The 24,319-nt window shown below is 35.1% G+C and overlaps 1 protein-coding gene across 2 annotated transcripts in view; it reads right to left on the reverse strand.

Annotated features, from left to right (window-relative positions):
- Positions 1-24,319, reverse strand: part of FMN2 (formin 2) — a 158,331-nt gene that overhangs the window by 36,840 nt on the left and 97,172 nt on the right. For both annotated transcript variants that reach the window (XM_064648704.1, XM_064648703.1), the window contains 4 exons: positions 23,545-23,691; positions 21,717-21,776; positions 21,424-21,544; positions 11,232-11,324 (listed from right to left, as the gene is read on the reverse strand). In XM_064648704.1, the coding sequence (XP_064504774.1) occupies positions 11,232-11,324; positions 21,424-21,544; positions 21,717-21,776; positions 23,545-23,691 (421 nt within the window). The remainder of the gene's footprint in view (positions 1-11,231; positions 11,325-21,423; positions 21,545-21,716; positions 21,777-23,544; positions 23,692-24,319) is intronic.

The raw sequence follows: 24,319 nt of genomic DNA on the forward strand, positions 1-24,319 counted from the left end.
GATGACTGTACTCTTATATCAATTCTTTTAACTACAGGACATACATATTTTTTCAAAAATTACTCACATCATGTGTTCTAACTTCTATCTTAACATTGTTTGTATTTGCTTAAATTTACTGCTTGATGTTTTATAATTGGGGCATAAAACTGTATTTCATGCAATTCAAAACGAGCTTTCAAACAAGATCTCACAAATGAAGTCTAATTAACCTCTTTTTCAAATGTTCTGTAGTTATCAGCATATATCCACATTCCAGAATGATACATGCCATTGTTCCGTGTGTTTGCTCTTCCAACTTTTTTTTATTAGAGTCCTGCAAAGGTTACATACAAACTTCTACAAAGGCACATATATGAATAGTCATACTAAAGTGACCTATGCATTTATGAAAATCTGATGTATCTCACCAAATTGAATGTGAAAAACATAAACAGGTATTCTAGAAAATACTGGTCTTCAGCAGAATAGTATCGTTCACTTTTCTACAATTAGACTTTTTTTTTTTTTTTTAAGAAGCCTAGAAGGTGAAATTAAATGAAAAGAGATTCAAAGGTAAGGACATAAACCATGTATTGACCACAAAATGTCCCCTCTGACCTATGTGGGAAGTGACATTTTGAATCTGTTATGCTGAGTTCTCTGCAGAAATCAAGCCACTGTGAATGAAGACAACTGCCAAGTATCGCCTCATTTTCAGTCCAATAAACTTTCTCTACTAGTCTCCTCTAAATGTAACCGTTATACCTTGTGCATTAAATCTGATTTTTAAAAAAGTTAATAGCATGAATATATCTATTTTCTACATGTACAGATTATTGTCTGTGTGGATAGGTATTGTATATACCATCTGTTGTCTCTGTTATCTCTGTTGTTGCAATTTCTTGTTTGAATGTATGATATTTGACTCTGTTTTAAAAGGGGGTTATTATGCTCCTATGCTATACGCATATTGTTAAAAAGCAGCAGAATTTTTAGAACTCCTTGTTACTAAAAAGGAAACAATTACTAACATTTTTTAAAAATCCTTGTTGCAGATTTACCAGGATCTTCAAAGAAGACATCTTTTTTTCCCCACAGTGGTGTTGAGTGACTAGTAGCTAGGGCTTTGAAAATATACCAAATGTCTCCTCTGGCAGAGCCCCAAAATCCAAAAAACTCCCAACAAAACTGAACTAAAAACAAAACTGAGGGATAGACTTTCTCAAAAAGTGTATGGAACATCAGGCAGTTCATCTGTCACTTCTGACTCAGCTCCACTAAGAACTGAGGACATGAGGTACCTGACAGAGGCCATGAGGATACCTTCCATAGGTACATCAAACATGTGACTAGCACAGAAAGAAAATGGATATAGAGCAAATACTGGATGAACTGCCACCATGAGAAAGGGCATGCAGTTACTCTGCTACTATTAGGATCTAAGTTTGAAGTTTACAAGAGCTCTGCAAGTGCTTCTGAGAGAATTCCCCTATTCTCCTTGTAGGACATATACTTTTAAATGCCTTCAGAAAACACCAAAATAATACTTACAGATTTTTGATTTTTTTTTTGCAGTTAGCAAACTATTCAAGACTGTATTTTGAAAAACCTTGAAACACCAAAGCAGAATAGCAAAGTCACTAGAATCAGTAGAAAGCTCTTGAGAAAAGTCTCTTTTTTCCTCTCCCTCTCCTCCCACTCCCCTTTAGACTTCTGAATTTGTTTTGCCTCAATTTTTGAATTTTGTTGTTGTTTGTTCTCTTTACATGTTTTATTTAATAGGATTAATGTGCCTGGGGCATGAGTGGCACTGGGAAGAACTAAGCCTTTTTAGATGGAAACTAGCAAAAAGGAAATAGGTTTGGGGGAAGACTGTAAAAAAAAGTTAGATGATCAATAATAGGGGCTTTGTAAAAAAAAAAAAAAAGAAAACAACAAAAACCAAAAACCAAACAAACCATTAAATCTTAAGATTAGAATTGAATATGCAAGGAATTTGATGAGAAAAATAGACTCAAACCTAACAATAAGAATTATCAATGTCTTTGGTGTACTAGATAAACATAGTCACAAAACAAGTTGATCCATTGCTTCTGATTTAGAAATTATTCCAAGTAGACCTTGTAAGTCTACTCAAACAGCATTCAAACGCCCTGTCAGAGCTTTTGTTCCACCAGAACTTTTTGTTGTCACTTTGTGGTATGATCTTGACCCAGTGATTACTGTCTGTAGTCACCGTCTGGCTCCAATCCCTGTTGCAATTTAAGCTATTTCTGCTGAACCAGTTTCAAAGGGCTATGAGTAAGGAGATGCGCGAAACTGCCATCCCTTCTGATCTCCTGATCTCTCTTAGGGGAATATCACATCTTCTCAGGTAATTGAATACAGGAATGCATCTGAGTAATCTCAGATGGAAGGCAACAAGAATCCTTTCATCTGCTTGTCTATGTCCTGAATCTTTTTGCTTTTTCCTCTCTTTTTATTTAAAGTGTTAACTAGTATTTGTTTATAATTAGCTATGAACGTGCTTTCCAGTAACTTTCAAGTGGAGCCAGTTTTTTGGGGGGGTTTGTTGGGGTTTTTTTGACAGATACAATACCTTTTCAATTACTCATTAGAGCTGCACTGTTATAGTTTTGAGAATTTCTATTTACACTGAATAAAGATCCAAGTACATTTGGATGGTTTATTATCAGGTATATTCGTGCAAAGAAAGCTTTCCAAGAGAATAAAGCAGGATTTCTTCTGGGAACCCTAGGAAGAGTCTTACACCCTTCTGTACTTTCTATGACAAATTTATAGAACATTGTGAGCATGCAGAATATCTGTTTCATCTCCCATATTATCTAAGGTTTCCATGCCTACATGAAAAAAGAACATTTAAGTTCTTCATTCAGACCCCAGTTTCTTGAAGATAACTTGGAACAGAGCATCCAATATGCTGAACAATTATGTTGTTCCATTTTTTTTAAAAACCTAAAAGTTAGACACGTAAACATTTATATTAATTCCAACCAATTGTACTTCACAATGACTTTATACTCTCACACTACAGGTACTCAAATTATATGCTAACTCCATAGATTATGAGCAAGATTTATGGAACCACAAATTAAAATCTCAGTGAATACATAAGGACAGAAACTTGAACTTTGTTGAAAGCTAAAAAAATTTAAATTTTAAAAACTATAAAAAGGAAACTTACTTTTCAGATTAATAACTATATTAATAATAAAAACAAAAAATTTCATCTCAAGTTCTATCAATACTGTGTTTTAGGATGCAAACTTTCTCCACATTTTGCTGTTTGTGTCCTCTTTTAATCCATCTCAAGCAACAATTTGGTAAGAATATGGTTATTTTTGCCTCAGTCTTCACCAGCAAGTGCTCCAGCCACACTGCCCAGGTTGCAGAAGGCAAAGGCAGGGACTGGGAGACTGAAGAACCACCCACTGTAGGAGAAGAGTGGGTTTGAGACCAACTAAGGAACCTAAAGGTACACAAGTCTATGGGACCTGATGAGATGCATTCACAGGTCCTGAGGGAACTGGCAGAGGAAATAACTAAGCCACTATCCATCCTATTTGAGAAACTGTGTCAGTCCAGTGAAGTTCCCAATGACTGGAAAAGTGGAAACAGACCCTGTTTTTAAAAAGGAAAGGAAGACCCGAAGAACCACAGCCTAGTCAGTCTCAACTCAGTGCCCAGCAAGATCATGAAGCAGATTCTTCTGGAATCTATGCTAAGGCACATGGAAAATACAGAGGTTATTGGTGATAGCCAACATAGCTTCACTAAGGGGCAAATAGTGGCTGACAAATTTGGTGGCCTTCTACAATGGGGTTACAGTACTGGTGGATAAGGGAACACTGATGTAACCTACCTGGACTTATACAAAGCATTTTGCACTGTCGCTCTCATGACATCCTTGTCTCTGAACTGGAGAGACATGGGGCTGATGGATGGAACACTGGGTGGATAAAAAACTGACTGGATGGTTGCACTCAGAGAGTTGTGGTGAACAGCTCAATGTCCAAGTGGAAAGCAGTGATGAGTGGTATTCCTCAGAAGTCAGTATCGGGATCAGCACTTTTTAACATCTTTGTCAGCAACATGGACAGTGGGATTAAGAGCACACTCATCAAGTTTGCTGACAACACCAAGCTGTGTGGTGCAGCTGACATGCTGGAAGGAAGGGATGCCATCCAGAGGGACCTTGACAGGCTTGAGAGGTGGGTCTGTGTTAACCTCATGAAGTTCAACTAGGCCAACTGCAATGTCCTGTACGCGAGTCAGGACAGTCCTAAGCACAAACACAGGCTGGGCAGAGAGAATGGATTTAGAGCAGACCAGAGGAGTAGGACTCAGGGGTGTTGGTTGATGAGAAGCTCAACACGACTCAACAATGCGCACTTGCATGCCAGAAAGCCAACCGTATCCTGGGCTACATCAAAAGCAGTGTGGTCAGAAGGTCAAGGAAGGTGATTCTTCCCTTCTAATCTACTCTAGAGAGACCCCTCTTGGGGTACTGCATCCAGCTCTGGGGCCCCCACCTAAGAAGGATGTGAACCTGCTGGAGCAAGTACATAGATGGGTTGTGCAGATGATAAGAAGGTTCTGGGAAGACCTTACAGTAGCCTTCCAGTATGTAAAGGGGGCTTACAAGAAGGCTGGAGAGGAACATTTTACACCGATATTTACAGGGACAAGGGGAAATGACTGTAAACTGAAAGACAGTAGGTTTACATTAGATGTAAGGAATAAATTCTTCACTGAGAGGGTCATGAGGCACTGCAACAGATTGCCCAGAGAGTTTACAGATGTCCCATCCCTGGAAGTGTTTGTGGCCAGATTGCATGGGGCTTTAAACAACCTGGTCTAGTGGAAGGTGTCCCTGTCCATGGTAGGGGGGTTGCAACTAGATGATTTTTCAGGTCCTTTTCAACCCAAACCATTCTGTGATTTGTCACTCTTTGAAAGACACCATCTCCTATCAGCTGAATTGAGGGAGAGAGAAGAGGGACTCAAATCCAACACTTAAAAAGCCCCCAAAACATAACAATAATCACCAAACCCCCCCCCCCCCCAGAAAATCACTCCATCATACTTAGTTGTGTGTATTCAGCAACTACTCACTATAATGTTGTCATATCACATTCACAGAAGGCAAATACATTGGTTTTGGTGTGCAGCTTTGAGCTCTTCACTCAATGTTCCTGGCTACTGATCTTAAATCTTACACTGCTCAATGGTCTCAGTCAGGTCAGGACTAGGCAGTTAACAGATGTCCAGTTAGCTAGCATACCTATGACTAAATCACTGTTATTAGTACTGTAAAGATATTGCAAGAGATTTAGGCCTGCTTTAAAAGGAAGGCTGTTCAGCTGTGAGTCTGGACTCCACAGTGCTAAAGAACATGTGTCATTGTGATTAGGGCTCATGAAAGAGCTAGGTACTTTTAAGCTTTCATGTCCTCCTCTTCTTTTTCCTTCTCCATCTCAAGAGCTATGCGGTAAAAACAATGTTATTTGAATATATTTTTACTGGAAGAGAGACTTAAAATGTGAATTATTTTCCCCCCTCCCCAACTATCCACAAGTTTTTTGGTAATTTTTTCAGAATGCATTTTTTTCAGAGTATTTTGAGTTGGGTGACTTGTATCATGCTGTTGTGATACTCATACACTGATCTGTTCTCATGTAATGCCAAAATACCTTTTTAACTCTACCACACCTGTGCTGTCTGCAACGGCTGTATAGATGCCTACAAAAATGAGTAAATGAGACCCTGTGCCAAAGGCACAAAAAGCTGCCAGCCCCAGTCCGTGAGACTAATTCAGCGAAGCCTGTCTCGTGTTGCAAATGCAACACAATCTGAATCAGGATTATTATGTAAAAATGTACGCCAATGGAGGTGCTGACATCTGAGGTAGGGACAAGTTTATATCATGCTGACGTTAAACTATTTATCAGCATTAAGATGTCAGCATGAGATTAAAAAAATACTTTCAGCACTCAAAGAACAAGTTTTAAAAGTTCCTTCAATAATTCAACAAGAAGAATACTAACAAAAATGTAAACACTCATAAAATTAAATTGCTTAAGTTGAGTTCCTGCATCTTTTGTTTGAATGACTTTATGTTGCTTACTTTTCATATCCCTCTAACATTTTCCTCTCAAATGAAAGAAGCTGATTTTTAAAATTCTAGTAATGAGTATATTTTGATGATGATAATATTTAAAGTGAGTGCCTCTACATAAATCTACCAATAGCCAACTTCTTAATGTTCTGTGCATTTTTTTCAAAGAAAAACAAAAATATTTATTCATATATCTTCCTAATCATCTTTCAGTCACATTTTCTTCAACTTACTTTTAGAAAAATTATGCAGTACCGCTATGTTCCCCCCTATATTAATCAAATTATAAAAGCAACATTAAAGAAAATGGAATCTGCAAAATCAATCATTCTGGGGTAGAAAATGCCAGAATTAAGATTACCCTAGCAGCACTCATTTCGCAATCATCTACAATACTTCTGGAGCCAGGAACTTAACCCAGCCATCCAAGATTCAGTCTGGTGCTTTAGTCTCATTCACAATCCATCATTTGATGATGCACAGCCTTTTGCTGCTTGACCTAAAAGAACAAGTCACGGTCAACTATCTGGTTACAGCTGCAGTGATAAATGCAACACACTGTGATTTATACATTCATTTACTGACAGTTTGGAAACTGGGTTCCTGAATGTTCTTCCAGGCAAAGGAGAGAGATGGTTACAGACAGTTCACCCAAAAGGTCAGTTTTAGCATCATTATTCTGCAAGATCATAACGATGTGACTAGAAAACAGTTCTAGAGAAGAGTCTGTATTCTTGGGTCCAGCAGAACAAAACCTGAGGCTAGTATTCACTCACAATAGCAGAACTCCAGAATTTTGCAAAATAAAGACTAGAAGGAACCAAAGGATGAATGGTTACCTTGTGGTCCCAAACTTACAATCACACTGTAATTATTCCCAATGCTTTTAGATGAACTAGCCCAAGATCAGAAAGTTTTGATTTTGCTTCTGTAAACAATGCTTGCATTTCCTATGGCATAATGTTTTTTCTAAAGTCTAAAGTCCACTTCCCAGACAAGACTTCCTATTCTGAGGAAGTGGCTGCCTCCTGTTATAAGTTTCCTGGCTTATCAAGATGACAAGAATGCACAGCCTAGACAGAGTCCCAACAACAAACACCCAAAGACTGCTTTTCACTGCAAAATTAACCACAGTTAAAACCTGGGGACTGCAAATCATTTGTGGTTGATGAACACATGATTCTTTCAACATGAGCTGGCTATCCTATCAAGTAGGGACAAGGTTAAAGGATTACTAACTGCTAATGAAATTCCTCTACAAACTGCATGATGATTAGCCCACTCAGCATTTCTTGACTGTCCTGTGTGTCAGACACATTTCCCCCAGGAAAACAAGTGATTTCTGAAGCTTTCCAAAGTGGTCGATGTGATCTCATGTATTTGCATCCCTAACTATCCACAGTGGAGACAAGGTTCCCAAATAGTGTTCTCCTTTCAGTCTCTCCTATTCAATTGTGGGGAGTAACTGAAAGATAGAAAATGTGAATATATACCCTATATTGGGGACATGCAAATTTTAAATTCCTGCTGTTTGGTATGAATAATTTTTTATTGGAAAAGTACAGTTGTTTTACTAAATTTTGCGGTTATATGTTAGTCACCTATTGGAAACCCTTACAGAAATGGTTATAACAAACTAAAAAATAAGTAGTATAATTTTGAAAAGTCTTGTATTTTCTGACAAGTTTTTTCTCCAATCTGCTTTTTTGAAGCAGCTCTTTTTTTCTTTTTTTTTTCCCCCTCCCTTTTTAAACCCTGTGGTTATGGAGAAGTTCAGAAAAAAAATATTAACATTTGTAAGAACAGGAGAACCACATTATATGATTGATGGTTTGCAGTATGGAGACTCAAAAAGAGGAAAGAAAACATGGAAGAACAGAGAGGATTGCCTTTGAGGCTTTGAGGCACAAGACCTTCAGAAATCCAACCCACAGGATAAGTCATGCTTGTAAATCACAAATACCCACTATGCCAATGTAGAGAGGACAGGACAAGTAGTTTAATTTTCTGTTAAGTAGAATGATCATTTTAAGAATAACCCTGAAGTCCATCAGAAAAATGACTGGCATCCTGTTACTAATTTGCATACTTTGATGATATCCTAGTTATTTAGCCTACTGACTTGGCTGGCAAGGCAAATGCTGAACAGCCTTCATCATATATACTACTAGCATTTTCATCTTAAAAGTTATGATCCTGAACACAGTCTTGCCTCTTTCCCTTCTTTAGCTTTCAAGTGAAATCATCTTTACACGTAAGCTAGCGATACATAACCTTTTTTTGCCTCTGATGAATAATAATGCATTAACATTAAAAAAGATTTTTTTAATTAATATGTCACAATCAGCTAGACTGCAGTAATGTAATTTAAAGTTATCTAACAGTGCATGACAATAACTATTCTTATAAAGCAGAGCCTTTCTAACCCCTTGCCGAGGATATTTCATTTGATGTCCAAATTTTCTTGCCTCTGGGAAAACCATTTTCCATTTTAGCTGCTAGCAACAAGTATAAGTGAATATGCTGTAAATAACTAGCTACTTTGAACTTTTGGGTCCCATTATACACACAAGTTATCTACTCTGTAAAGGCATCATATAAACATGCCAAATTATTCAACCTTATGAAAAATGCTTTTCATCTGAATTACAAGTTAAAACTTTCTGACTTTAGAGAAACTGGAACTTGAAAAGATAAAAACTTAAAGCTTGATTTTTCTTTGCCCAGAGCATATGTTATATAAACAAAAATCCCCAAAAGGTGCCAAGAATTGTCCCTCTGTTTTTCTAAATGATCATGTGTGCAGTCTAGCTGAAAAGACTCATCGATTATGTCTACATAAACAACAAAAGCCCTTAGAAAAAATATCTAGATCAAAAGCCTGTCAAACACTGAACAGGAAAGAGAAATCCTGCTTTAAACATGGCCTCTTTCAAGTCTGAATTCAATCCCATGAAGTAAAAACAAAGGATTTCATAATGAAAGGTATTTAAATTACTTTATTTTTGGAACTTAACCAGGGATTCTTTTTTCCTATATGTTAACCTTTGTCTTTCTTACACTGGGACAGAATTCTGCACAATAGGTCTTGCCGTTTAAACAAAAAAATCTAGAAATTATTTAATCACAGTTCACTGTGTTCACAATACATATTTCCAATTATTTTCATTAAAATTAGACACTGAAATTTTTACTGACATTATGCGTTTCTCCTTTTGTCAATACACTGTTAATATGGCAACACAGCAAAGTTCTTAATGAATGAGATTAATATCTTTTTTTTTTGTCATTTTACTCACTCTCTGAAAGTACAGATACATAATCAAGAAAGGCAATTGCATATCCTTGCAGAAACAGAACAGATCACTATATTGATTATATAAAACTATCTTCTGGAAGGTGTAGCTAGAAATTGGAAAGTAAGCCAAAGTCTAAAGTCAGATATTTCTGTAAGTATAGTTTCTAAAAGAAGTAACAGAAATTTAACAGACAGATGTCTGTTGAAATATAATAATATAATCATAGAATGGTTTGGGTTGGAAAGGACCTTAAAGATCATCTAGTTCCAACATCTCTGTCATGGACAGGGACACCTCTCACTAGACTAGGTTGCTCAGAGCTCCATCTAACCTGGCCATAAACAGTTCCAGGGATAAGCCCCGTGTTTGATTTCCTACTCTGTTATTAAGGTTAATATGCAAACATATGGCATGATTTACAATATGTCATTAGTGATCTCTTTCAGACAAACTTGTGATTTGAATTTTCCTTATATATACATACAAACAATAATATAAACTTAATACAAAACACTTGGTACATGTTTAATCATGTCACTACTGTAATATTAATATGTCATGTACATAATCAGAATCCAATTTTAAATCAGTTCGTAACTATTATTGCTGGACAAAACAGGCTCTTTGCCAGATTTGGCTAGTATATGTTTGTCTTAGGAAACATCAATTCACAGCTGATGATTCAAAATGGTGAGTTTGCTCAATTTATTAACTGTAATTGAGAGTCCTATAGCATGGATCAGTACCTAGTAGAACACATGAGCAACATGGTCTAATCGCCTCTAACCCAAGCCACTCGATGATTCTGTATGTACTCCACTTCTTAAAATGTTTGGATAGATGGTCATTTTGGATAACCGACCCAGGAAGAAATAAATGCATATCTGACTGGCCACTCAAACCTAAAGCACACTCACTTAGTAAAGAGTTCTATATATGGTAGCCGTTTAACACATCTCTAGGCTAATGAATTACCGACAGGTCCATTGAATCAGTACAAAATCAAATAATTTACCTGTTCAGAAGACAATAGTTCCATCTTTGATTATAAAATGCAGTATCAAAGCAGAAGCAGCAATAAAATTTTAAAATTATGTTGATGTACTCATCAGGGAATTTTAACCCTGGTGCATTGAATTCTAACTTGTATTAAAAAGCAAATTGGTCAATACAGAGTATACTCTTTCAGAGTAGTTTTTCAAGAGATTCTCTGATATATCATATCTCCTATAGTCTTATCAAAGAAAGGTCTAGTAAAGCATAGTCCATTTAATTTTAAAGTGTTTTCCTTCTAGTACTCAGGCTGCCAGTCAATCATGGATATTTCTAATGTATTTTCTCTTGCAGTATTTTCCATTAATCACATCCAAGTATTTCATATGAATTTACCTTATCTCTGGAAAACTTTTAACTACTTTTGTTATGCTTATTCCATGTTTTTTGGAGCACACAAGAGAATTATCTCTTTGGAATGAAGTTAATGAAACAGATCCAGCTTCAACAATTTTTCAAGGAACAAAGGCTGTAAATTTGTTTTCTACTGGAATGTTGAACTAATCAGAAGATCACACACTCAAGCCAATAGCATTTGTCTTTGCTGTCTTTGCTGTCATGCAAAAAAGAGTGAGTCACCTACAGTACAAGAGAATCATTTTGCAAATCTTTTAGAACTGTGTGGCATCTGATTAAACTAATCCACATCTTTCTATGATGCCAAAATAAACAGTCCCTTTCCCACAATGTATAAACATTGTTCCCATAACTTTCCTTTGAAATGTCATGAAAAGGTTAAGTGACGTTTCATTATTTACCTTGACTAATGAATTGCTCCATGTTGTCTTTGAAAGGCTGGAGGTGCTCCTCTAGTGATAGCTGATAAACTTTTGCTGCTTCTGTCTCACATGCTGAAATTCAAGTAACAGATTAGTTCAGGATGACACATCATTGCATACTGTAATAAAAGACACTTTAATTCATAGCCAGTGAAACTGCTGGAATATGTGCCTCAAACACACTACTTAAAGTACAAACACAATGATAATATGTTCAGGAACAGTTTTGTTCCTGGCCAAATATTTTTGACCAAAATATACAAAAAATTTTTGGCCAGTCTGTGAGTTTAAATGAATGGTAGCAAAAATTTACAAGAGTTTTGAATTATTTTGAAGGAGAAAGACAAATTTAGGGAGAAGAATTGTATGGGAACAAAATTGCAAACTGAGATTCCATGCGGTGTTGATATACCTGGCCCCAGGTGGCAGTGCCTGAATCAAAGATCAGATGAGAAACCTGCACCAAATAGTAGGAATGACCTTAATTTAGTGAGTAAAGCCAGATGGGGGCTTGATACTTGATAAAACAACAGATGTAGTAGAAGTGCTTTGCATTGTTCAAAAGTAATAGCGCAAAAGGATTAAAGTGAAAGATTATAAGAGTACAGTTCTCATGGCTTGAACTCTATGAAAGACCTTGGAGCACATCTTGGTTCTTATTGCACTAGAGACCAGGACAGAGAAGCTGGAACCTAAAGCAGGTCTGACACAGATTATTCATTTGTAAGGGGGTACCATCATACTTCCACCAATTATCCAAGCTAATGTAACTTGGGACAACAGAAGATTTGAGACTATTACTTCAGGTGAATGTTAAGCTCTGATTTCCATTATAAGGGAAATCTCTTTAGGCTGCAATAAGTTCCCATCATTCAACAGAAATGAATCCTGCTTGATTCTGCCTCAAAATTTCCAGTAAAAGTGCACACATCTAAAATGCATATCTTCCTTGTTTACCCTCCAGGGTTTCTTCAAGCAAAAAGGAATTATTAGTATGTCTTTAAATACAGAAAACTGGTTAGACATTAAAAAAATATTTTGAAGTAGCAGAAAGCACTATTATAATGTTTAAAATGCACATATATAGAAAAGCAGACTGACTCAAATAAATGGTAACTCCACACAAGTGGAGTAAAACCACTTTAATAACAATTTAATTTTTTAATTGACAATAACAATTTAATTTTTAACTTCATTTTTTTTAAGCTTAGAGCAAAATAGAAAGAAATACCAGCAGATTTTAGGGAAAAAATAAACATGAATATATCTAATTAGACAGGTAATCTGCTTATGAAGCAATATTAAAAATAAAAGAGTAAACCTAATCCCCCCCCAAATACAGTCATATAAGGTATAATTACATAATTACAAGACTGTGATTTTTAAACAAATTTTAAACAGACTTTTTAGTCAACACATCTGAAACAGGGAAGGGGATCCAAATGACCATGAATTTTCTTACAACATATGACAAGAAGCAGAGAAGTTATGTACTATTCTACAAATGAAGACATTCTGTAATGGTAATATAGAATTTCTATCATGCCTTTCTCCTACTCAGAATTAAGTGACAAATCTGAAAAAGGCTATAGAACCTACCATAACATTTAATATAATCAAAATTTCATACTTTTTCCCAGAATGTGGATTAAATACTTTTCAGAGCAGTACAGCATTATGTTCTCTTTAACTAACATCTGCAGTTCACGATGAACTCCTGATCTCTCAGCCAATCTGAGAGAAGTGTATATCTAATGAAGACTCATACCCACCAAAAAATCATAGTCTATACCCATGTCAACAACCTGAAGCAGTCCCATTTCAACACGTATATGGAAATATGGCATATTCTATGTTTTATATTCAACTTATTACAGGAAAAAAAAAAGTGTAATATTGTCAGAATAAAATGTCTCTTCTTTAACCATTCAGATACTAGAAGCTCTTCCACAGTTGCTTTGTTTGTGTATATATGTGTGGTGTGGGAAAGGGTGTGCAGTTAATGATAGCTTTGTTTCCCCAGTTTTTGGTGGAGTTATTTTTGTTTGTTTCTGCCCACCCCCCCTTCCACCCATGAAAAGACTAAAATTAGTGATGTTCAGAAGAACAATAGTTCAGGTCCATTTTTGATCCTATTTCTGAATTGCAAACACTAAATAATTACAATACAAAAGAAAACACAGGAAAACAAAAATCCTTTTCTCTTGTTATAGAGTAAAATATCATATGTAGCATTCAGACTTTAAAAGTTGACAAATTCTGTCATTATTACCATACTAATATCAGTATAATGATGCTTAAAATAAACTAGTTCATCGGATGCTTTCTTCATTAAAGAATTAACAGGCCTGTAAGCTCATCTTAAGTTTATCAGTTCTCCAGATCACTAAGACTGGAATTGTGGTCTCCCTGCACAACCTGTTGGATATAACACTAATTTATCATGCATTATAATTTGTCACCAGAGTATAAACCCTCTCTACTTGTACGAACTATCACTATTTCTCACTGTAACTGAAGAAATTTAACTGCTGATCATATGAAAGTAATACAAAATACCAGATAGTTATCAGTACTTTTGTCCAAGTGAAGAAATAAGATACTGAATAAAGGTTTGTGCCAGAAGAATATTTAATAACTTCTAAGCAACATGGAGGCAACTCATGGGAAAAAAGTATGTGAGGATACTCATAGCCTTCTAAATTTGATTTTGTTTTTAACCTCAGCTTTATATTCAAACACATTTATCTCCATGAAACAGCTCACCTAAACATCCCATATATCAAAGGAAAAGGTGGCAAAAAGGGACCTGTTGTGACGACTTTGTAAAAGTTTTATCTAAAACAAAAGCTTGTCTGATTTTTCACAACAGGCTCAAAACTTGCTCTGATATCATTCCCATTCTCACAGGTTTAGTTTGTTCTCTCATCTTGGGACATGTATACAACTGAAAAACTTAAACAAAAGCTGGAATATTTCTAAATTTCATTTACTTCAAGCAAATTTTAAAGTTCCTCATAATGAAAGAATTGACAGATATTTAAGGCACCACAAATGAGAGTCATGTAAGCAGTCACAAAAGCCAAGTACTAGGTAGAAGTTTATCTCACAAGATGGAATTGCACCAACATGAATAAAGAAAGATAAAAACTTCTCTGTGTTGCTTTGCAGCAAGGTGAAGGTTTCCTGTAGTCCCAAATACCCAGTCCTCATGCACTGATTTTATACCTTCCAAAGCTCTCAAGTCCTAAGCAGAACTTGGCATGGGCAGACACACCTCTTCTCCAAACCTCTAAATCAATTTTAACATATAAGCAAACTATAAGCAATGGAAAAGATAAGTATGGGAGAACCTTCTAAATTTTGGGCAATTGAAACTGGTAGCTTTTTGCCCATATGTGCATAGATCTCTCAAATGCTCCTGGTCTGGAAATTGACAAGAAAATCTGTGTTCAAAACCAGTTTAGAGATTTAAACAAATTGCAATTCCAGTTGTATCGAGTATTTCAAGAATCTTATCTCATTCTCTATTTCTGTGTTAAAATACAATTAATTGCACTTTTTTCGAGCTACTGTGTTAGCTTGCTTATCCTATTTTTTTAATCTTATTTTAGGTCAATACACTAAAATACATAAAGTTTCGGAAGACCCAGTATCAGCTAAGAGACATCTACACAGAAAAGGAAAAGCCACTAAACATTCCATGCTTTGTACTAACATTTTCAATAAGTGAGTCTGATAAATGACCTAAAATGCAAGCAGTCGCATTGACAAAAATAGTCACTTCACTTTTTTAAAAAAAGAAAAAAAAATGTTTTCAACATTCAGACTATCTTTTTAATGCATGTTTTCCAGCTAGTTCTGTTCAATGCAAAATTTTAGTCCTTGGAAGCAAAAATCTCTTCTAATAATAAAATATGTCTTTTTGAACAAAATGTGTGACCAGATGATTAGCTGCTCCTCAGTCTTACTGCATTGTCTTTGGTCGGGATAATAATGAGCGGCAAGATTTTTTTCATTTCAACACACCCAAAACACAAAAACTAAATCAAAAATGAAACCAACCAAGCAAACTAAAACCTCAAACTCAACAACAAAACCAACAAGCAATCTAGCAAAAAAAGATCAAAAGGAAAGCGAGCAGAATTTTTAATTACCTTAGATGAGTATTTAAGAGGTTCATGAAGCTGTTTTTGTTAACTAGTTCTGAAACCACATACTTATCTATAGAAGTCTGATAGAATTCAGGTGGATTTTCAAGGTTGTTTAAGGTATTTGAGAGCATAAGTTTAATTAAAACTTGATAAACTATTTGCTTTTAAGTCTTTAAGGAAGTTTGGAAATTATGTCCTTAATTTTCCGAGGTTCTGAGCACTCAGACTTCCACAGGTGATGTGCCTGTGTCCTACTTGTTTGAAAAGTTTATAACAGCATAACCGCTGTTTTCACAACTTCCTCAGTGCTTGCTGGATTCTTTACAACTGCAACCTGTGACTTTAAAAGAAAACTTAGACTTTATCTAAAGAAAACCATACTGGCTTCATCAAAAGACAAACTCTGATGAACCCAACCACAAATACAGAAAGAGCCCCTAATTTCTTACACTAAGAACTGCTGAGTCTTAAAGGGCTTCCATAGACAGCTCCTTGTTTGGAGTTTTAAGGACAGTAAAATATAACTCAAAGATTGACTGAAAGCCTAGCTTTAGTTTACATCTGGTTTAGGTTTAGAAGTCTGCATGCTGCATAGTTGTAGCAATTAACCCTTTCAGTAATAACTGAACAAACAGCTACAATGTGTGGATGCACAGCTGTTAATGAATAGGTAAAAGTAAAGATTTAATTTGGTTAAAACTATAGCTGTTTCTGCAAAGGTAGATTGTACCAAACCCACTAATGTTGCTGTATTATCTTGCTATTAATTACCTTGAGAGGTTTGGCATTTTATTATAAAAGACTGAAGGCATGTTTTCCTCATAATACGGATCTATGGATCATTTAGGAAAAATCAAAGATTTACTTCTTAATTGTGAAAAATTTTAAATCATATTTATATCAAAACTATTGTCAGAGAATAACAAAATCACAGACATTGAAAAGTATCTTAGAACAGAACATATTTGATGATGCAATGAATTCAAACTGTCAAGAATGCAAATTTTTATCCAGTTCTCCTTCAACTTCCTGTCTTCTTTTGAAACTTGAAATATCAGTGTACAGACATATTAAAAAGTCTGAAATTTTTGGGAAACCTCTCAGGATACACTTTATTTCATCAAACTTTAGCTATTTAAAAGACAGACCACCAGACTAGACTCAAGACCTTTCCTTAGAAGAAAATCAATCAATCCTAAGAATGTCCTTCTCCTTTAGAAGAGCAATCCCTTCCTTTTCTTCCGTCTGAATTGGGGCCTTAAATGGCTTAAGGCTGCTCAAGTTTGTTAACTGAGGTTGAAGTTAATACCACTCCTGCTCAAGAAGTGGCATTGAAATTTTCCCAAAGTCTTAGCCCCATAATCAGAACTGTGATGGAAACAGTCTTGGGAATATGAAAATACACAAGGATGCGTGTACGAGCATGTGTGTGTGTGAGAGAGAGAGAGAGAGGATGGTGTGCAAATAGAACGGTGCATTTATTTTATGTTACCCTGTAAACATTAATATTACTTATGAAAGAACTAACAGTGGATGCAATCTGATTTTGCAAAGTAACCCCAGACATAGATTTTCCTTGAGATGGACAACTTGTCCTTGAGATGGACAACTTCCATCTCAAACTACTGCTTGACTGCACTTTCAGGTAGGGGCCTCTTTCTAGGTGTTAAGGGCAAGACGCAAGAGGAATTATTAGCATGACTATTACTGTCCTCTCTCAGTCCCATATTGACACCACTCCAAATATAACTTTTTAAAGTCTTTCTATTCCACAATGTGGTATTTCCACTACTCTGATTTACACAGCAGGTGTTAAACACGAGAGCACATAACAGCTCTACAACTAGAAGATCCAAGCTGAATAGGTAATTTTAGGTGACTAAGAAGCACTGAAAAAATAGGGAACGTGTATTTTTCCAAGTTATTGTGGGGCTTTCATTGGAACATACTTTTAAAATACAAAGTGTTCTGCAAATGCTTAACACTTTATAAACATTCTCTGTTACATTTATTCCAAACCAGAGAGATGTATTGGGCCACACAGCCTAGTTTCTTTTGGATGGAGACTTTTCAATGAGTTGTAAACACTTAGAATAGGAAAAGAAAGCATCACTACAAAAATAATGTTTAATTATCATAATTATTACTTGTAATCACTTTTCAATCAAATATATTAAATATGACTATGACATATAAACAAGTACAGACTTCAACTCAATTTTATAGTAATCTGCATTGTATTGTATTATTAATCTCTTCCACTAGTCAGATTTATTTTCTGCCTGACATTGTTTCTAATTCCCTTTTAGCTAAGCTTCAGTGAAAGTTTTGCAATAAGTGACAACTGATGAATTAGTTTTTGATTAGCAAGAATAAACTTACTATTGTAAGGCTAAAATGTTAATGTGTAGCCAAAGAACAGCTTCTGAAGATTTTAACTTGCCATAAGTACTGTAACTCTCAATGCCAATTTGTTCTGGTTCTTTTCTAAACTAAATACGTATCTTGAAGAATTTCGTGGGCCACAAATCCAACATTTTCCTAATCCACAATTTTACCTTAAGAGAGTTTCAGAGCAGAGAGGATTAGAACATTAATTGATGCAATACACATTTTTCCACATCTTCCTGTCCTACCTGGAGCATTCTGAGGTGTCTAGAAAAGCACACTGATAGTAATAGTTGTGTAACAGAAGTCCTAATCAGGAAGAGTCACACTGCTCCTGTGACCCTAGATGCCCAATTTTCTTTACACGGTGAGTTGATTTAAGTCATGTGGCAAGTGCTAACATTTCTTTTGTGGAATGACATAGGAACAGAAGTCATTGCTTGGCATGACTGCATCAAGGAACATTGCTGACAGCCAGGAGAGATCAAAAGCAGATCAAGTTGCTTAACAAACTATATGTCATTGAAGTCAAAAAGGCTAAAGTGAGAATCCTGGAGAGCTGTGAAATCCGGGAGCTACAGATGGAGCCAAACTCACTTAATTTGTTAGTAAAATGATCTACCTGTTCTTGGTCTTCTAACTTACAAAAAATCTAGTATATAAAATTTATCCTTGGGATCTCTATTATTTATAAATACCTCAAATTTCTGTAATACTCATCTTGGAACAGTCACATAGCATGCTTCTGAGAGTCTTTTGGATTTGCACTTTTAATCTGAAATATTAGAGGAAACTTTTTTTCTAAAATTTTACAAACTACAAGGCATACAGTCCATAAAAACTTAAAAATGGACAATAGCCTCTATAGTCAAAAGGGAAAAAAGCATAGAAGTCTGAACATCAAGAGTTCTTTTTTTTTTTTTAAGCAACCAGCATAACAACTCTAATATAAACATAAACCCAAACTCAGAACTGTAAAAGAGCATGTCAGTGAAATTACTTTAAAGAACCATGAAGATTATTTATATCTGCATGTCTCTGTGTATGCTACTGACTTCTTTAGATGGAAAAATACAGCAGTGCTAGAATGAACTGCTATTGTTATGGCTATAATTTTTTTTTTTTTTTAAATAATAACCTTCCTCTACTTTGTGGGTTTTCTGGTTTTTTTTTAAATGGTCCCAAAACTTTATGAAAGGAAGAATGAAGCCTACCTTTGCATAATGATCATGGGAAGTTTTTTAAGATAGAAATAAAATATCTTCAGTAGCTTTTTTTCCTGGGTGAACCAATGCCCTCTTTCCTCATTGTAACAAGCATGATCTCACTGCACGGTTTGCAGGGTATTTGAAACTAATATCAACAGAATACCCTTGCAATGCTCATGCAGCCTGAATTGATGTTATGTGAAATTTTCAGTTTTTCAATGACAGAGAACAAAGCAAACTGCCCACCCAACCAAATGGTGAAATCCTCTCATGAAATCTTCTATCTAATTACTGATGAATATAGGTCCAGGGTTACAATTCACATCTCAAAAGCTGGAATGTATTCATGGGCATTTATTTCTGTGGCTTTAAAGTCAGTGTTTCCCAGGAATAATCAGTATTCATTTACTGTCATTGACTTCAAAAGGATAGGATTATATTTAGTATTTTGTCAGAATTTTCTCAGCATCTTACAGTCCTCTTCCTGCTCTGTCATTTAATGAGGCACTTGCTAGCTCTAGTAACTCATAAGGTTCCAGATGTGCATTAGCAAATCTGGTAGTGTACTTAACGGTAAATGCAGAGAAAAAAAACATTTTGAAGTAATTTTATCCATTCAGTTAAAATTTGTACTCTATTTAAAAATGATTGGCTTTTCGATCTCACTGAAAGTATTACAAAAATTAAGCTACTGGAATACCCAGAATTTCTAGTGTATGTTCTCACAGTCATAAAATCTTTTAATATAAACTATTTTTAATTTAGGGTTCCACTTTTCTTTGGAAAAGAGAGTCAATATAAAGCATTTTGAATCTCTCAAGACTGATATAAAATCATGATTGAGATTGCAGTGTGGTATTGAAATTGTCACTTCAGATCCAGGAGAGGATGCAGATGGAGTCTGATGCTGTCCCCAAATAAGTTTGTACCAAAGGGCATAGGGAAAGAGCAATAATGTCTGTATTTATTCTTCAGTTTCATTAGCTACAGAACAGACTGACAACAGAGACTTCAGTCTTAGGGCAGATTGGAAGCACAGAAAGAATTCAACTGCAGCCTGATGGCAGAGCGAAGCGTGAAATTTCCATTTTTACAGAACCTCTGCTTTGATCATTGCACAGTGTGGATTTATTCCACAAGAGATTTATGTCTGTATGGAAATTTCAATCTTGATCTAAAAGTATTTTTCATCTAAATAAAAACATTTTTGGTGAATTTTTGAGGAATAAAATCTGCCCCCATAGATGTTCGTTAACATACGCTAGGATTCAAGTACCTTTTTTCAGTAAGACCTAAGTATCTTTCTTCTACATGGCAAGACTGGAGATCAGCCCTGAGACTATCTGGCAGTTGCAAGCATAGAAATAAGTTTTCATGACTGAACTGTGGGATTTTTGCCCCCTTGATCATTCAAGGTAGCAAATGGTTGGTGCTGCAGTTCACTGCTAATGATCACACTAAGTGACCTTGTTACAACTTTAAATCTTACCTCAAAATATTTAGGATAAATTTTAAAACAGCCTAAAAAATGTTGATAGGAGCAAGAAGGGAAGATAAGATATAATTTGGTAACCATGTTATGTTTTTGTTTTAATAGAGAACCTTCCAATCTAGGTTGTTCAGGGATGGTTTACCAAACCATTCCTTGGTCTCTAAATGCATAACATTCAAAATCAGCAAGGCAACAGTAATATAAAAATCATTTTACACCTTGATCTGGATTTTTCTCTCCAAGATTTAGTACAGTGATACATAACTAGCCAGTCTAATGGGGACTTATAGCAAAAATAATGAAGATTGTGAATCATTTGTGCAAACTACTCTTGCTTAAACTTAGTGCTTAGATCCCCGTGCTATTAAGAAATGTATGTGATATATGTTTTTTATTAAAGTCTAGCAAATATATCCTAAGCCTGTTGAATTCATTTCAAGAAAACATTTCACCAGAGGGAAAAAAAATACCACCTTTGCATATTGCACATCCAGTAAAGTCCAGTTATTTAATCTATCTTTAACAATATGTAATACATATTTTGTCTGCTAGATAGTATTTGCAGGCAATTATAAACCCTTTTTTTTTCATGGACATGGTCCAACACTTTGTAATTCTTTTTACAGTGGAGGACTTGTCAAAATATGTTTGGAAAAATGAAAAACTAAACTAGCTTTTTGCTTTGGTTTTGAAAAAAAAGATTTGACCTAACTGGTTTGATGTTTTTAATTTAAAAACCTCAGGTTATCTACAGAAAATTATGAGTTATTGCTTAAATGGTCACGGAAAAGAAAATCAAAGAAACAAAACAGTAATTGAGGAGTCAAAAATACACAAATATTTTTACAGTGTCATCTAATGTCTAAAAATGATACAAACAATAACACAGCAGGGTAACGTATAGTTAGCACTTAATCTAGGTTCAGTACCTCGCAAATCTTTCTTCATTTTGCGGAGATCTTTTTGAAAATCATCAAACTTCAATTGCGAAGCCTGGAAGAGATCTTGTGGGTCCGGAAGAGGAAAGATGCATTGTTCTTTTCCAGCATCCTGACAAAACCACAAATGAACAGTTACATAGTGCTCATTACTTTTTGCTATACTAAAATATATAACTGAAAGCACAGGGAATAATTGTGCATATTTCGTCATCTTGTCAGCAGAAGAACTAATTTGTTTTTTTTAACTTGAATTTAAAAGAGAAAAATTAATTCTCACTTACCTCATCAAAATTACGTAAATAATATGAGACAATGTAAGATAGAAGACTTCTGCTGTTGTCCTGTACAGAGGAGAATAAAGTTTGCTGTGTTACTGAAACTCACTGAAAATATTCAGAAAAGGTAATTCAAATAAATGAAATACTTACTGTCAAGAAAAATACTAAGCAGATTTGGTCCCTTCACTAAAAAACAAAACCAACCAACCAACCAAAAAAAACTCCCACACCCTGAAATATCATTTAATCACTAAAGAAAATGAAGAAAGATATGTTATAACAGCCATGTAATGCACTCCTTATTTTCAAAATTTACCTGATTGTAAACCAAACCCTTACATTTTGAAATTTCCCAAGAAGGAAAAGAGAAATTGTGTCTGGGTTCATGTATGCAACTTCTTTTGCAACAGTATAATTATAACCAAAGCAAAGTTAAGTTAAACAAAGAAAGTTATTTTTCTAAATTAAACTTGGGGTGGGAGTGGGGGGTATTTGAGGGAACTTTGTCCTTGTTTCCCCTCTGCAATTTCCAATAAAACTTCACAGAAGATATTCCATTTGAAGAAGATGTCTGACAGAATTATATTTTCAGATATTTTCAGAAAATTATTATGTAAGAACTTTTCTGACTGATCGGTAGCAAATAAACTGAAAATGTATCTTGCAATTGCAACATCAGCAGTCATAATATTGCCAGCAAATTACATATTAAGGACTTGAGTCACCAAACTACATTTAGCATGCCTAAATTTTCTACCAGAGTTCTAAAACTGGTGATACGCTGTATCTAGTCAATTAGAAGGTTCAGCTAAAGTAAGCTGCCCCAAAGGTGTTGTACTAAGGTGTCATTCACATCATCACTCCCTTGGTTTACCAAAGAAACCAGCATGCACTGGTTTCCTCCACTCCTTTAAAGGCAAATGGCTGACATGGTGTCTCAGCTCAGGGTTATCTACTCACACGACCTAACCCAGAAGCTAAAGCATTTATATTTAGTAAGGGATCAATCAGTGAGAAAAACTATTCTTTTTCTGCCACTTGTGGAATTGAAGATCTTGACAGTGACTTCCTAGAAAGATATAGGAACCAATTTTAACTCTCATACTATAGTCCACATTCATATAAGTCTTTTCATTATAGCAATAGAAATTCTAAGATTATTGTTTCCTTGTAAACAAAAGCATATATTTGAATATAATCCAATCTGAATAACCACAGCCAAAAAAAGTGCTGGTAACACATAAACTCCAGTTTAGCACAGAGCAAGAAAAAACACTATTTATCATTCTCCTTATTTAGATGACTATACTAGACAAATCTTGACTCAACAAGTACTTTACTCAGGTAAAGTACTTTACATGATCCAGTGCCAAATGCACACTCTGTAATTATGTTGAATGCAAAGGATAAATTTCAGGTTACCTCAAATGGTCTGGATGCCTATTCTATCATTTTCAGGAATTATATTTTTCCCTCACAAATATTTTGAATCAGTATCAAATCACAGTTAACTTTTCTTTGACAACTCCTTCCACTTCTGTAATAAACGTTTATGAGTAAGATCATAGTATTGCTTCCAAACACAGGAAAATTTAGAACTATGCAGTGTACTGAAAGTCAAATATACATGAGATTCGGAACTAAAACATAACTTCAGGTATTTTTATTTGTACAGCAGTGAAAAGAAGTATGATCAAATAAGTATAGTAACAAAAGAGTTCCCTTCCACATGCCTTTGTAAGCTTCACACCATTTACTCAGAAATGGAGCTAAATTAGTTTTCTGAGAATTTAAGATTCTCTGGCCTTCAGGAAGTCTAGAATCAACTTACACTGCTCTTGACATCTTTCAGTTTTGGCAGGATATCTAGTCCAAATCCATCAGCCTGTCCTCGTGTTCTGTTTCCACCATTCATGTAATTTCCAAAGGCAAGAACCAAACCCAGGACCCGCATAACTCCTGACTCGTTTTTCAATGTCTAAAAAACAAAGAGAGAAAAAAAAATTCTGTTTCAAGACACAAAAATATTTACAGTTAACAAGCACATTTGTTGTTACTGTGTTTAGAAATAATACTTATATAAAGACTCAAATATAGGTAGTTAACAACCTTCTACTGCAACATGTAGAAGTAGATAATATTAATATGTAACTTTCTGTGAGTGGAGAATGTTATGCCCAAATTGGATAGTTGGAAAAAAATAATAACAAATCTAGAAAGTATTATTGGAGATGACCTGATGAGAAAAATGAAAATAGTAATCTTTAACTGATGCTGATGTTATGAATGGTCTATTTAATTTCAGGGAAAATTCATCAAGAAGTTCATAAAACACCCACATGGAACAACTAAAACACTTAATCAAATAAAAAATATTACATAATAAAACATGAAATATTTGAACTAATTTTCAGCTATTAAAATACTGTTTAACCTGCATTTTAAAGCCATGTATTTGTTTTGCATGGGGTCACAAAATTCCAGTAATCTCTTCTGACTAGATACAACATTGCTATCTCTAACTGATTTTAGATATCAGAGATATTACTGAGTGGCACACTTCTAAAATCCAAGCAAATACAAAGTGTGCTGAACTGGTATTCCTC

This window comes from Pseudopipra pipra, chromosome 3 (assembly GCF_036250125.1).
Source record: "Pseudopipra pipra isolate bDixPip1 chromosome 3, bDixPip1.hap1, whole genome shotgun sequence".
Classification (NCBI taxonomy): domain Eukaryota; kingdom Metazoa; phylum Chordata; class Aves; order Passeriformes; family Pipridae; genus Pseudopipra; species Pseudopipra pipra.